General features: G+C 36.3%; 1 protein-coding gene across 6 annotated transcripts in view; it reads right to left on the bottom strand.

Moving 5' to 3' along the window:
- INPP4B (inositol polyphosphate-4-phosphatase type II B) overlaps positions 1 to 17,093 on the bottom strand; it is a 694,433-nt gene that overhangs the window by 152,368 nt on the left and 524,972 nt on the right. For all 6 annotated transcript variants that reach the window (XM_047798897.1, XM_047798899.1, XM_047798894.1 and 3 more), the window contains 2 exons: positions 5,785 to 5,915; positions 5,305 to 5,409 (listed from right to left, as the gene is read on the bottom strand). In XM_047798897.1, coding sequence (XP_047654853.1) covers positions 5,305 to 5,409; positions 5,785 to 5,915 — 236 coding nt within the window. The remainder of the gene's footprint in view (positions 1 to 5,304; positions 5,410 to 5,784; positions 5,916 to 17,093) is intronic.

Below are 17,093 nucleotides of genomic sequence, written 5' to 3'. Positions count from 1 at the left end.
ATAACTCACCAATGAAATACCAAGGCTTGGAAAACCTTACTTGCATCATTACCCTGCAAAATGTTGTCTGTAATTCAGCTACACAATCAAATCAGTAACAATGGATCCTAAATAAATTTTACTATGATTCATTTAATCTGCTAAATACATGTTATATAAGCAAGTAGAAAATCTGACTGACTACCATCTACAACTTTTAACCATTTTATTTTACAAATAAGAAAACAAAAGTCCAGAAAGGTTATAAACTTGGTCAAAATAAAAAAAGTAAGTTGTAGAGACTCCCAAAATTAAGATCTTAATCTCTATTTATAAGTTGATGATATAGTCTATAAAACACATACTTCACCTGAATTTCAATTTAAAATAATAACATTTGAACTTATAAAAACATTTCCTTGATGAAATTTTATAGTTTATAAAATTTTAAAATATTTTGTAGTTCTCAGCATATAATTCTTTCACCCCGTTGGTCAGGTTTATTACTAGGTATTTAATTTTGGGGGGTACAATTTTAAAAGGTATTTTATTTTTATATTCCTTTTCTAATATTCCATTGTTAGTAATCAAGGAAATTAAGAGGATCCGAAGAAATGGAAAGATATTCCAGGCACCTGGGTAGGAAGAATTAATATTGTAAAAATGGCCATACTACCCAAAGCAATACATAGATTCAATGCAATCCCTATCAAATTATCCATGACATTTTTCACAGAACTACAACAAACAATCCAAAAATTTATATGGAACCATAAAAGACCCAGAATTGACAAAGCAATCCTGAGGAACAAAAACCAAGCAGGAGGCATAACTCTCCCAGACTTCAGGCAATATTACAAAGCCACAGTCATCAAGACAGTGTGGTACTGGTACCAAAACAGACAGACATACCAATGGAACAGAATAGAGAGCCCAGAAATAAACCCAGACGCCTACATTCAATTAATCTTTGACAAAGGAGGCAAGAACATAAAATGGAAAACAGTTTTTTCAGCAAGTGTTGCTGGGAAAACTGGACAGTTGCATGCAAATCAATGAAACTGGAATACATCCTCACACCATGCACAAAAATAAACACAAAATGACTTAAAGATGTAAACATAAGACAAGATACCATAAAACTCCTAGAAGAGAACATAGGCAAAACATTCTCTAATATCAACTGGACAAATGTTTTCTTAGGTCAGTCTCCCAAGGCAACAGAAACAAAAGCAAAAATAAACCAATGGGACCTAATCAAACTGAAAAGCTTTTGCATAGCAAAGGAAACCACAATAATTAAAAAAAAAAAAAAAGACAACCTACAGAATGGGAGAAAGTAGTTGCAAATGATGCAGCTGACAAGGGTTTAATCTCGAAAATATACAAACGACTTATATAGCTCAACAGCAAAAAAACCTCAACAATCCAATTAAACAATGGACAAAGGACCTGAATTTCTCCAAAGAATATATAAAGATGACCAGTAAGCGCATGAAAAAATGCTCAACATCACTGATTATTAGAGAAATGCAAATCAAAACTACTATGAGGCACCACCTCACACTAGTCAGAATGGCCATCATTAATAAGTCAACAAATAACAAATGCTAGAGAGGATGTGGAGAACAGGGAACCCTCCTACACTGTTTGTGGAGATATAAATTGGTACAACCATTATGAAAAACAGTATGGAAGTACATCAGAAAACTAAATATAGAACTATCATATGGCCCAACAATCCCACTCTTGGGCATATATCCAGACAAAACTTTCATTGAAAAAGATCCATGCACCTGTATTTCATTGGGGCAATATTCACAATAGCCAAGACATAAAAACAACCTAAATATCCATGACAGATGATTGGATTAAGAAGATGTGGTGTATATATACACAATGGAATACTACTCAGCCATTAAAAAAAGAACAAAATAATGCCATTTGCAGCAACATGGATGGAACTAGAGACTCTCACACTGAGTGAAGTAAGTCAGAAAGGGAAAGACAAATACCATATGATATCACTAATATCTGGAGTCTAATATATGGTGCAAATAAACCTTTCCACAGAAAAGAAACTCCTGGACTTGGAGAACAGACTTGAGGTTGCCAAGGGAGAGGGTGAGGGAGTAGGATGGACTGGGAGTTTGGGGTTAATAGATGCAAACTATGGCATTTGGAGTGGATAAGCAATGAGATCCCACTGTGTAGCACTGGGAACTATATCTAGTCACATGTGATGGAACATGATAGAGGATAATGTGAGAAAAAGAATATACATCTATGTAGGACTGGCTCACTTTGTTGTAGAATAGAAATGGACAGAACACCATAAATTGACTGTAATAGCAAAAATGAAAATCATCAAAAAAGAGTGAAAACATAAACTTATAGAAACAAATATTTAAAAAACATGTAAACTTAATATTTAATGTTTTGTATATATGCATATGACATGTATATTATATATGCGTGTGTGTGTGTGTACAAGTAACCTTGGGGAAAAATCAATATGTAATAGAATTCAGTACCTTTTCGTTAATTCTTGGTTGTTGGAATGTCTAGTCCTTTCCCATGTTTTTATCCTTAGTTCTTAAAAGGAAGAAACTGGTTTTTCTGAAAATTGCTGTCAAAAATCCTCTAGTTGATGAGTTGTACCCTAGTTCTGTAACACCAAAATCTTGCTTTTCTCTCCACTGTTTAACATTTGTCATCACAATTAAGAAATTCTTTTATATCCCCTACTACGGGTTGAATTGTGCCCCTCAAGAAAGATATCTTAGAATAGGACATTATTTGGAAGTAGGGTCTTTACAGATGCAATGAAGTTGAAATCAGGTCATTAAAACAGGTTCTAATCCAACTCGAACTAATCAAATAGGTCCTTAAAAGGTACATTTGGATAGAAAAATAGAGAAAAGACGATGTAAAGCCATAAAGGGGAACACGTGAAGATGGAGAACTGGTGTGATGCATCAAGGAACCAAAGAAAAATGAAGCCGGCATACCACCAGAAGCTTGAAGGAAGCAAGGAAGGATTTGCCTATAGATTTCAGAGGAAAGCATGCCTCACCAACACCTTGATTTCAGACTTCCCACTTCCAGATTGTGAGGCATTCCATTTCCGTGGTTTATGCCTCCCAGTTGGTGGCACTCTGCTACGAAAGCTCTAGGACACTGATACATATCCCACTAAACTATTAGAAGACATTTTACTTGCTACTCTAAATTTCCTTCTTTTAGTTGCTGGTTTCTTCCTTTCACATTAGAGAAACAAAAACTAAATGCCTTGTATCATCCTGGTTCGCTCTGGTCTATTTTTAGATATTGTTGGAAAAAAACAGCATAATGAAAACGGTTCTTTTCTTTTTCAAGAAATACGTATACGGCAAAGGGCCACTGAAATAATAAGTCCCTTTTTTGGTGGAAGAATTTTAAGGATCATCACCAAATACTTGAATGCACATTTAAACATCAATTTGACCTCCAACGAACTATCTGGTTGAGATACTGCTACCCATTCATGGCCCTAACCTGAGTCATCCTTCTCTCTCTCTCTCTCTCTGTTTTTGTTTTTGTTTTTCATCCTTAGTTATTAAGTATTTGCAAGTGAGTTTTGTTTTTTTGTTTGTTTGTTTGTTTGTTTTTTAACAAAATGCTGCTGTAAGTCATCTTTAAATCTGGCTACTTTTTAAATTAAAGATTTCAATGTCTCTTAATAGGTCGTAAACCAGCCACTTTTCTCCAATTTTACTAGCCCTCATAAAACTGAAGGATTCATTTTGTTCCAATGATGGCAAATACTGCACATGTGCTAATATTACCTTCATTCTATGTTTTAGATGCTCTAGTTAATTTAATTAGGAAGAGAACAACAATGCTCAGAAATATTAAATAATGGCCTTAAGGTCATATATAAAGTGCTAAAGCTGAAATTCTGCTCCACTCTAAAATCTATAAATGTTTCACTATATCATAAAAGTCTTTACATATTGGCCATTAGAATAAAAACCTATTGGTTGTCAGATAACTTTTAAGTACTTTAGCTTCTTTTTGACTTGTTGAGACTTTGGTTTTTATGATTTAAAAAAACCCGAGATGTTGTTATATTCAAATTATTAACATTTAGTAATCAAGGAAGAATTCCTGAATTTATTAGGCAAATCCATCTCATTTTTATTTCAGTTCTTTCACTTAGCAGAATTTTTGTTGAACAGGATCCATAATAAAATTTCATTTGGTTGATAGAGGTTAACAAAGATAATAAAATTACATATCAGAATGATTTTAACTACACTTGAACTTGTATGTTAGCTGGCTTTGTATATATAATCAGTATGCACAAAATTAAAAAAAAAATAACTTTTCTGATTATAAAACTTCAGGTGCTGTTAAAGCCGAGCAGAGATTTTAAACTTTTTAAAACCTGAATATATTAAAATGTATTTAATTGAGAAATGGCAAGATATTATATAGAGGGACGATGAATACAACATCGTATCATTCATTCTAGTGCTATTCAGGTATTTTAGGAAAATCTGTATGTAATTTCTTGAAAAATCTCATAACTGAATACATCAAAATACTCCACCACCTTCTATGCTAAACCTGCTTTTCATAGGGAAGGAGGTGATTCAGTTGATCAGGAAGATAACAACAATGCTCAGAAAAACAGCATAGGAGTACACCTTTGGGCTTTGATTCTTTAAGATAAATACAAAATGAACGAGTCTTTTGTTCTTTTTTACCTAACTCAAACAGTAGCATAATTGGTAGCTACTCAGCATCATCAATCATACTTAAGAAAGCTAATCCTCATTTTGCATAGTCACTTGTAACTCCACTCAGGTGCCATATTTACAAAGCACTGTCCAGAAACACAGTAATGAAAATATAATGGTTTCTTTTGTAGTCTTTAGGGTCATTATCAGCTTCAATCATTTCACTTTTATCTTTGTATAACTGCTGAAATTTTTAATTTTACCAATAGTCAAGTCTTTTTAAGAAGTACACACCATAATTTGTCCATTTAAAAAAGAATACTGGAGTTCCTGCTGTGGTTCAGCAGTCATGAACCCTACTAGTAACCATAAGGATGCGGGTTTGATCCCTGACCTCACTCAGTGGGTTGAGGATCCAGTGTTGGCATGAGCTGCAGTGTAGGTCGAAGATGAGGCTTGGATCTCAGTTGCTGTGGCTGTGATGTAGGCTGGCATCTGAAGCTCTCATTCAACCCCTAGCCTGGGAACTTCCATATGCCGCAGGTGCAGCCTTAAAAATACAAAAAAAGAAAAAAAATAGAAAGAATATAACATATACTACCTTTCAAGTGAGGGCTGTGTACATGCATTCTTTGCAGATGTAGATTTACTGGAACAAATTCTAATGATTTCTCTCCTTTGCTGCTGCTTGATTTGAAAGAGGACCCTAGGTAGGGAAAAAAAAAATGAACATCATTAATAAATAAACAGTGTGTTTGTGTGTTGAAAAGTACATTTGACATAGAAAAATGTTACAAGAATTTCAGAAAGAAAAACACATCCTGTATGAGTTGCTTTTTTTTTCTTGGACATTTTAAAAAAATTCTCAGTTGTTCTGATAATGATACCAGAAGGTGAAACACTGCAATCTTCTCTTCTTTCATTTTCGTGCCAAGATAGTAGAGTTCAAAATAAAATCTTGTTTGTTTTGTTTTTTAATCTTGGCACTTCTGTGTCCCTAACAACAATATTTGTTATTGTTTTCAAATAACATCTATGAAATGCAATTCATTGTGAATATGTAAAATTATTAATTTCATACCTGTTTCCTTGCTAAGTTCAGTCAGAATGTCTTGGTACATATTCACCATTTGATCACAGTGAGTAAGGACATTTTTTCGTAGATTGTCCCAGTGTGGAGAAAGCTCACCCAGTTCTTTTAGCTCCTGGTTTCTGTTCAGGATAGAAAAGAGGAGAAAATACTTATTTTGATCTTAAATCCACAGACACAAAATACTTAATCAGGGTTGCCAAACCAATGAAAAACTGACTCACCATCCCTTTCAGGAAAGCTCTGTGCTTATCAGAAAAAAAAAATTATTTTAAGAGTTCCCATCCTGGCTCAGCAGTAATGAGCCCGACTGGTAACCATGAGGATGTGGGTTTGATCCCTGACCTTGCTCAGTGGGTTAAGGATCTTCCATTGCGCTGAGCTGTGGTGTAGGCTGCAGATGCAGCTCGGATCTGGCGTTGCTATGGCTGTGGTGTAGGCCAGCAGCTGCAGTTCTGATTCGACCCCTAGCCTGGGAACTTCCATATGCCACAGGTGTGGACCTAAAAAGCAATACACACACACACACACACACACACACACACATATATAGTTTTTATATATATATGTGTGTGTGTGTGTGTGTATATATATATAAAATATGTAAATAGTTTAGGCAACACAAACATTAGTTTTGCATGTCAAAGAGTTTTAAAAAATGTTTCAATTACTGATAACAATTTCATAAAGATGGCAAAGGTTTACTATTCTTAATACATAAAGAGTCCATTCAATCAAAAACAAAACAAAACAAATACTAAACCTCAATAGAAAAATGGCCGAGTTCTAGGCTTCAACAATCTAAAAGAAAATAATGGGGAAAGCGCTTTGAGCATGCCTAAAGGAAACACAAGCTATTCAGGTAATCTGGCTTATATATAATAGAGCTGTAATTTAAACCCCATAAATGGTATGATCAGGTATAATTTTATTGGTATCTGTTTCTCCCAAGAAGACAACTTAAGTAAATACTATATGCCTATAGTTTGTCCCCTCTTTATCAAAAGGAAGAGCTAATCAAGTCATCTATGCTTTAATTATTAACTTTTATCTAATTCCCTCTCCTTTAGCCAAGTTAATTTAAATCATCAGAATGCCTTTTTAAATTATAATGATAAATGGCTTAATACGCTGCTTAGTTAGATTTCTTATTCATTTCTGTAACCTTTTACCGAACAACATTTTCATGAGGCTAATTTAACCAGCAATATGAAACTTCTTTGCTATTTTGGCTGTGAAACATGCTAAATACCAAGCTAATAAATTCTGAAGATGTAGAATCTTTAACATCCTGTTAAATACAAGAATAACGGATGGTGTGTAAAAATGTGACTTGCTTTCAAATGCTTGTAAGTGCCTTTGTTTTGTTTCAGTGGGGAGGCAATATAGTGTTGCTGCATCTTTGATCTGGGGTCTTGTGTGCATGTTAATCTCCTTCTCAACTTTTCCATAGATTAGCTTTCATCACACAACATTCATGGGAAAAGAAGTAAGTAATCAATGGACAAGGAGAGTAAGGAAGTTCATGACCAAAGGGAGATGAGGAGGGAAGGTTGAAGAGTTGGGGACTCAGATGGTAGGGTATTCAAAATTCAAGGCAAAACAGCAACAATCAAAACAAATATCCCCAAAAGCTTGAGATATCCAAGTCGAGAAGAAGCAGGGTTATTAGGTGACATCTGAGGTAGACAGCAATTGTGAAATTTCAACTTAACATGCAAGGTTTTGGGTTTTACTTCCAACACACAGTTATAACAGAAATAGTAGATAAGTAGTCCTGTTTAATATTAATAAGTGCACCATGGGTTTACAATTTATGCTGTCTCTGAATCCTTATTATAAACAATAATTAAAAGGAAGTATAGAGAGAGGGATGAGAGGTAATACCGAAACCCTGACTACGGTGTGGGATACTGGGGTACACCTCACTGCCCAAGAGAAGTGTGACAAAGTGTGGTCAGAAAAGTTTAGTGTTCTATAGGCCACAACTTAAGGGAAGCTGGGATAAACCTATAAACTGGTGTTTAAAATTTATTACACTCCTCCAATACATCAAAACTTAGCTACAGGGATATCTAGATGAAACCTGGAATTCACTGTTTGTTCTGAGATGACATTAAATAGATGCACATTCTAAAAGGGACAAATGACCAATACAAGTTTTCTTTGCATTAAAAAAAGTTCGAATATATGAGAATTATAGAATAAAGATGTAAAACCCCAGAGTAATAAAAAAGATGTGAAAAAGAATGGGACCAAGTGAGAAAGTAACAATATGTTTTAAAAACGGAAAGAAATTAGCTTCATTAATACATTAAAATAGAGAAGATTACTGGGTGCACCAAAATCATTAAACTTCTTTTTTTTTCTTTTTTTTTGAATTATAGTTGATTTATAATATTCTGTCAATTTCTGCTGTAGAGCAAAGTGACCCAGTTATACAAATACATACATTCTTTTTTTTCACATTATCCTCCATCATGTTCCATCACAAGTGATTAGATATAGTTCCCTGTGCTATACAGCAGGATCTCATTGCTTATCCACTCCAAATGCAATAGCTTGTATCTACTAACCCAAACTCCCATATGACGTCACTTACATCTGGAGTCTAATATGTGGCACAAATGAATCTATTTACAGAAAAGAAACAAACTCATGGACATGGAAAATCAGTAATCTTTTCAATCAGGAAAGCTAGGGCTGTGTGGGTCATCTTTTGATTTGTCACTCTGTAAACAAACAAACAAACAAACAAAAAAACCTTTGCAATTTAAGAGCCTTGCTTTGCATCTCCATCCAGGTTTTCTGGAAGGTGAGGCAATCCCAGGACATCCAGAGGGAGATAAGAAGGGAAGTGCTGGAGGGAAAAAGCAAAAGCAGACATGAGGTGGTCACTAACAAGATGAGCAGAACTACACAAGAAAACATAGCTGGTTATGGGACCATCTGAAATGACTCCAGAGATGTTACATGGAATCTCTGCACCTTGGAGCAGATTGTTAGGTGGAGGAAAGTTGATTTATATGCCAGTTTCATACATCTTCTCTGTTTCACCAGCAGAGATTCACCTTCTGGGACATTAACTCCTCTGTGCTTCTACTTATGTAATCTGTCTCCTCTGGGGATCCACTGGGGAAGCAATGCCCCAGTAGAGACAGAACCTTCCTGGGTCTGGTCTGGTAGAACATAGGTGCAAGATCCACTCTGGATATTTCCATTGCAGAGGCCATGGGGGCATGCTAATGGCTGGTCTTTGCCTTGAGGGAGGCTGATAAGCTGGTGGCATTAGGAGATAAGGTGACAGGGGTGGCAGTATCTGGAGCTCTCCACTGAGCAGGTGGTCAAAAACTGAAGACATGTTCCTTTTGGTTAAGCTAGCAGTGAAAAGCGCATAAACTGTGCCCAGGACAGGCAACCTCGTGCACGATTCGGATTTGCTTGCATCATTGTATGAAATCCAGATAGAAAACAACTATCTTCGTCTTCACCAAGGGGACGTTCAAGTACAATCCTTCAAAATGATGGCCAGTTGCAGCTTGCCAAAGATTTAAAGAGAAGTAGTGAACCAAGCACAGAATTCAATACTCCAGCTGATTTTGAAGGCCTTGCCAATATTTTCTACTCCTCATTCCAGATTTGCCTTATTCTCCACTGGCACTTCCGCTGGTTTGGGTTGCTTACTTGTTAGGTCACTTAGACCTTAATCCCAAGGGATCAGGCTCATAGTTTCCTTGCTTTTATGGAATTTTACTTGTGGCAATTTTCCATTCACATCTGGGCATATAACTCATCTATATTCTAGACATGTTTCCCGTTGCTCAGATTATACCACGGCAGCCCTATTTCCTCACCATGATGAGCACCGTATCTCTCACTCTCTGCCGTTCCATTTAGTTGGGGACGTGGAAGCCAGGTCACATGTGGAATTGATCACAACTCTCGGGTAAGTGGGGCTCTTCAGGGGTCCCCTGACTAAACTGCTTCTACCCACACTCCAAGAATGAGGATTCTAACTGACAAGATCTAAGGCTGTAGGGGAAGTAAGCACAGATCCCTAAATGGGGCACTGTGATCAATGACAAGGGCCCACGCTTTCTCTAGAGGTGATTATTTTAGCTGTGGTAGGCACAGTCTCTGTAAGCTATTGGTTTAGCATATAAACTTTATCTTGAAGGACAGTACCCAACCTTAATGCTTTTCCCCAAGCTGGTATCTTAGCTGAGTCTTTCATGGTTTATATTTTTCCACAGTTCTATCAGATCTATGGCTTTTGAGTGGTGGGGTATGCAGTGATTACAAACTCATCGTTGCACCTCCTTTGAGGTAACAAGTGTCCTTTGGTTAGAGCAACATTATGTGGGACGCCTATCATAGCACTGGATCAGGCATTCTGTAAGCCATCAAATGTGAGTGCCAGCAGTGGCACTACTAGCAGAAAAGGGAAACACATATTCACACGGTGTTTCACATACCCAGGATGAACTGCCACCTTCTCCAAAGTCAAATGGATCCAACTTAACTGACCTGCCATCAATTAGCTGCTTGGTGTTCCCCAAGGAATTGTACCACATTCATGTCCATTGCCAATCTATTTCTGGCATTCAAATTTAGCAGTGACAGTATCTCTAACAGCCTTGGAGAGGGAGGCGATACCTTTAGGTCCATGTATAATCCTTGTGTCTGCCATCAACACCATTCTCTTCATGGGTCTATCGCATAAACTCTGGGGTATGTGAGAAAAAAATCTGGCTAATATCCTCAGGCAGGTGACAATGTCCATCTGGTTGTAGAAAGCCTGCTCTGTAATATTTGTTTTCTGATAGGCATGGCTCTGAGTCATAAAGGTATTTGCGCTCACTTCCATAGGCCTATCCACACACCTTCACCCAGATCCCTTGTAACCAATCTTCTAGTTTTATTTCTTCCAGACCCTTGAAGACACTTTGCTAATACTCAATATATATCCACACCTCAGACCATCTCTGCCTCTAAATGAAAATAATTACACTGTTTTTCAGCATATATATATATGTGTGTGTATAATTTTACATATACTTATAATACATATGACATAGATATAATTGTAATATGTACATCAGAAATATAGTTCAAAAGCACAGCAATTACTTATGTGCATAAACAAAAGACGTCTTTTTGTGTAAGTATGTGTGTGTGCTGTATTACTAATTTTCCCCATTATTTGTAATTGAACTGACATACATTATACGTGAAGAAACCATGTGCCAGTTTATTCCTGTTACTCCACTGTTATTACTAGCACCTCCTTCATTTGTAAAATAAAATGTCCCATTAAATTATCCACATTATAGGATGTCAGAATTAATAGATCTTTTTTGATGTAGTAAAAGAAAAAACAACTACAAACTCACAGAATGTCACATTTGGAAGGGAATTTAAGAAATAATTTGAAACTTCTTGTTTCACAGATGGAGGCCTCTAAATAAATCTGCTTGTTGATCCTGGAGTCACTAGAATATCACAAGTCTTTTAGACTATATTTCCTATGTCCACTCTTTTCTCACCCCATAAAACTCTGCACTGTAACAACAAAGAAATACAAAGCGACTTAAAAAAAAAATAAAAAACAGTTATTTGCCTTGTTTATTGAAGGTACACAATGGACATAATGTTGAGTGAGTGGGATTTGGAACCTGGACGTACTGACTTCTAGGATTATATTTGTAAGTTTTCATGTACTTTTAATGTTAAACTTGAACAAAAGAGTAAGTTACAATTTGAGATTTTTACTTCTGATTCTTTCAGTTCCAATGTCATGGCTACTAGGTATGCAGTAATCATCTCTAAAATATGTTCAAATGCATAGTGATACTTAGTATCATGAGAGCCATAGGTATGGACTTTGCAAATTGCCGCTTGTATCTAAACAGAATTCTGGCATCAACATTGTAATTAAATAGCTACACATCTTTACTAAGCCTTTGGTACAGATAGCAAAGGCGGTGAGCTATGGAAATGCATTTTTAGTCCATGGAAAATTTGTAAAAAATTCCTTCCCCCATCTATAAACATTTTTGTTTGATTCACAGTAACAATGGCTTCTGCTTTCAAAAGCTGTCTCCTTCCATTGTTACCTTACAACAATAACAACAAAAATTTATTTCTGGAAAATCCACTGCCCTGCTAAACACATATAATCTCTATGAATTTACTGCTTTACTCTAAAGTTCTGTTTCTAAAACAAGTCTCCTGGTTTGTCTCTAACTCTTTCTAATTCTTCAAGACTCCAATAGGTAGGCACAGGACATTGAAAAGATTGAGTTTCAAATATCAATAAGCTTAGGCTGCTAACACATTTGAGTTTTCTTGGCACTTACCACCATCCATCCCTTCTCACTTTGCTACATACAAAAATAAAAGGCAAATCACATAAGATAAATCTCCAAAGGAGAGAGGTGATTGCTCAGGCCTCCTTGAGAAACATCTAATGCTCTATGGTTCTTGACATTTCAACTGTGAAGTATGACAATCTTGATACTTGATGAAATATTCATATAGATTCTTGGAAATAACTCTTGTGGTGCACTTTTTGTCTATATGGTTTGTTTTGCCTTACCTTGTTCAAATATTTCAAAAATACATGCTTTTCCTCTTTAGGAAAAGTGGAAGTTCCTGGAGGTCATGATGATCCTTTGAATCTTCTATAATGTAGAAGACACTACTAAGTATATAGCATGTTCCAAACACAGACTCTTAAATAAGACAGAGAGAAAATGACTCAAAAAAAAAAAAAAGTCCCAAATGACTCTTGAAGACCGAAGATAAATAATTGAACAGAAAATGAGTCATAGAAGAGCTGGAAGAGAAATATCCAAACCTGCTTTACAGTTTTTACATGCAATGCATAAATTATTGGAAAGAATATTAAATAGATAAATGTCATTTAAACTTATTCCTTACACCCCTTAGGCTGATGTGGCTTGAAGGATGAGGAGGGCACTGGACCACAGGGAAGCGAAGTGGGTGAATTGGCATCAGGCTTTTTTTCTTACTCCAGCCACCCATCAGCTCTAACTGAATCTCTCTCATTAATATTGGAAGTCTGTGTATGGAACTGTGAAAAAAGGTTTCTGCTGCTAAAAAATAAAACTAAGTTTAAGATTACCAAAATAAAACATAGTGGAAAGAGGAGAAAGTTTAGCATCTATATAAAGCTTCTATTTAAAAGAAAGTCTTAAAGCCTACTGATAGTGTATTCAAGGGGGGAATTCCAACACAGGGGAAAATGTGCTCTGAGCCTGTGAGTTGCAGAGACTTGTCTTATTTATCGCTTTGTCCTTCTGCAGGCCTTAGTCCATGGCAAGGGCTCAGTGTAGGCTTTTTGACTGAATGAATGAAAGGGTTGTTTGTAGACTATAGTTCTTAGATTTTCCTGAAATGTGAGATAAAGTCAGAATATAAATTAAGCCCCAAGTTAAATGCTGTGCTCTGCCCCAGTTAAAACGGATACATGCAATACAAAAATGAGTCTAGGTCTGTACCCCTAGTTTGGGCAAGTCTTCCTTAGGAATAGAGAAAGACTTCATATGGCATTTCTTACTGTAATAGTTAATTTTAGGTGTCCACTAGACCACAAGATGTCATATTTGGTTAACTGTGATTGTGGGTGTTTTATGAGGATGTTTTTGGATGAGATTAACATTCAAATCAGTAGATTGGGCAAAGTAGGTTGCCCTTCCTACTTGGGTTGGGTATCATGCTATCAGCTGAAGGTTCAAATTGAGTAAAAAGGCTGAGCCTCCTGTAAGCAAAAGAGAACTCCTCCTGCCAGACTGACTTTGAGCCAAGACATTGGCTTTTCCTGGGTCCTGGATACTGGCCTTCGAACTACATCATAACCTCTCCTAGGTCTCCAGCTTGCAGACTCACCTTTCAGATCTTAGGAGGAGTCTTCACACACACACACACACACACACACACACACACACGCACGCACGCACGCACATACACATATGTACACACCCTACCAGTTCTATTTCTCTAGAGAATCCTGAGTAATACACTCACTATGTAGAGATTACATCACAAAGATTTCTCTCTCCTTGGTATAAAAGAAGCTGGGGGTGGTGGTGAGATGGAAACATCGAGAATATCATTTAGGCTCTTTTATGAACTTTAATCCCTCCCACCACATTTTACAAATACCCTGCTGACTTCTTAAAAAAAAAAATACAATCACAGTGATGCTCAGCTTGTCCAAGCGACATACATAAGAAATCTCCCTAGTTCTGAAGACACAGCTCCACAAGGAAGCACTTATTTTTAAAATTTTTTCAAACATTTTCATTAAAGCATAGTTGATTTTCAATGTTGTGCCAATTTCTTCTGTACAGCAAAGTGACTCAGTCAGGTGCACACACACACACACACACACACACACACACACACACACACACACACTCCCTTTCTTATATTATCTTCCATTATGTTCTATCCCAAGAGACTAGATATAGTTCCTTGTGCCATAGAGCAGAAGCTCACTGCTTATCCATTCTAAATGTAATAGTTTGCATCTACTAACCCCAAACTCCCAGTCCATCCTACTCCCTCTCCCCATCCCCTTGGCAATGATAGGTCTGTTCTATATGTCTTGAGTCTATTTATGCTTTGTAGATAGATTCATTTGTGCCATATTTTAGATTTCACATATAAGTGATATAATACTTTATTAGAAATGTAAGCCCAGAATAACCAACTGAAAAAAAAAAAACCTGGTTATATAAATTCAAAAGTCCCTGAAAATATGAAAAGTAATTATTGGAAGAAAGAGTGCTCAAGAATAATAGTTAATTCACTTACAAGAATGTAATAAGACCAAATGGCCTGATAAAAATTTATCTACCAAAGGATACAGCCCAGTAAGAAAGACATTAAAATGTTATTTGAAATTGTTATTATCTAAGTAAATAAAAATATTTTCCCACTATGAGTTGAACAATACCATTTTGTAGAATAAAAATAGCTATACTATTTAAATAGAGCGTTTTAGTGGTTATCACACTCTAAAAATACACGTGGGTGTACATGGGTGGCAAGTTTAATAGCCAAATAGCTTTCATTCATTAAGCAAAATTAGACCTTAAATCAAGCCCAAAAGAAGCCATAAAAAAAGAAGCCACTAGGAAAAAAAATTAAATACTAAATAGTCAATGAAGAATAGACCCCATAAATGACTGGTGGGTGGCTTCATTTCATAAAGCAGTCGGGTGACACCATAAAACTGAACAAAGTTCAACTACATGTCAAGTTTCACAGTATTTTCAACCCATAATTCAAACTGTCTGTGCTTTAACCCAGAGAGGGATAAAAACTTCATCCATAAATCACAGGCTTTTTTTAAAGTGCACTTTTAGAAATGACAATGTCAATAATGTTGCAATTCATGATCCACTATTTCACTGAGTGGTCATTCACTCTGATTTTTACCTGACATTAAAATAAGGGGCTGTTGTACTATACATTCAAGGTTTCGAGTTTATGTTCAAAGACTAAGAATTGGAATGCAGTAACTACAGGATTTAGCTGTAATCATGGAATCTGTTTGTATCTGATAAACAGCCAGATTCTATAATTTAATTTTAGGTAACTGAATTAGAAAGAAATATGACAAATGATAAGCATATCATTCCACCCCTAAAGTCTATTTGCTGTTCCTGATAAAGGTAATTTCATTTATTTACTTTTAAATAACATCTTATTTACTCTTCAAAGCTAGTCAAACACAGACTTTTAAAAAAATATATCTTAATGCTCGAGGTTCCACTTATGCTGAAAGTGGTGGCATGGTATGTGAAGTTTATCCTCAATCCACATGTATGGATACGTACACATCTTTTCATTGCACGCAGCTATGAAAATTACAAACTGTACCTGAAAGGCTAGTAAAGCAAGAAAGTATGCTCACACTGCCATCATTTTTCATTATTCTTGTCCCTACTTTTAGAAAGCACAAATGTTTGTTGAGTATGACCCCTTTCAATTTTCACCCCTGGATCTGGAGGTGTCACCCAGTTCCGTTTCCTAAGTAGACAGAATCCAAGAGGCTCCGCAAAGTGCTTGGCAAGAGAGCTCTGCAGAAGACACCGTAAAGCTTTCCAGGTGATCAAGATGACTCTTGGATAAAATCTATCTCTTTTTATTCTCAAAACAATCCTCAGATATAATTGTTCCACAGCCGGACTAAACAAAATTAAAAGGTCACACCTGGTCACATTTCAAGTGCTCGAAAGTCACATGGCTATCACACTAGGCAGTACAAAACAGTCCCATCATCATGAAAAGTTCTAGGGAGCAACACTGCTGTAGAAGAAGAATATAAGTGAGACATAAAGTGATTTGTTCAAGGCCATTTTGTTAGGACATAGTGTCAGAATCAAGACTTGTACAGAAGACTTGTGACGGCAACTCTTGCTTAATTCTTGGTGAGTGTGATTTCTCTTAAGAAAGTATCCTTAGAGAGGAGGACAAGACTGAATCTCCCACCTGAGGAAATCATCTGAATATAACTTTCACCCAGGTCAACAGAGAGTCAGGGCAAATATTTTGCTCAAGTGTGCACTTGCCAGACAGCCTTGGCTACTCTCAAAGAACAAAACAAAATTCTTATGTATTTTCTATTCCTTTAAGAAATGTTTATGCAGTGCTTATTATTATTCATGCCAGGCACTATAATAAGAACTGGACAAATGTTCACTCGCTCAATATGTATGACAGCCTAGGGAAACAGGTATTCGTACTACACTCCTTATTTCACAAACGAGGAAACTGAGTCTCTGGGAAGAGAAGTAAGTGATCCAAGTCATCCAGACAGTGAGTTGCAGAGTTGGGCTTAAGCCCAGGAGGTGTGTCTAGGGTGACCATGCTTTAAATGACTATTCTATTCACACCTTCCATTAGAAACACAACCTCATTCTCACTAGAAATCACTGCAATAGTGTATATCTTGATACTATCAACTTGGAAAACAACAACAACAAAGTCCTTCTGTCCTTTGCTGGCAAGGGTGAAGCTTAATGTCAGCCTTCTCATTCTTTACATCAAATTCCAATGAGCAGGATGAAAGGAGGGCTTTATGTTAGTAGAGCTCTTCTTTGAAAAATTAGAGATGTCACTTGCTGGTTATCCTAGATCAGTGCTTCCCAATAGAACTCTTTGTAATGATGGAAATGTTTCAAAGCTGCGCTATTTAATTATGATGGTTTCTAGCCATATGTGACTAGAGATCACTTCAAATGTGACAGAGGTGACAGAGAAACCAA

The sequence above is a fragment of the Phacochoerus africanus genome, chromosome 10 (assembly GCF_016906955.1).
Source record: "Phacochoerus africanus isolate WHEZ1 chromosome 10, ROS_Pafr_v1, whole genome shotgun sequence".
Taxonomy (NCBI): Eukaryota; Metazoa; Chordata; class Mammalia; order Artiodactyla; family Suidae; genus Phacochoerus; species Phacochoerus africanus.
Note: the sequence above shows the minus strand (reverse complement) of the source record. Positions and strands in the feature narration are given on the sequence as shown.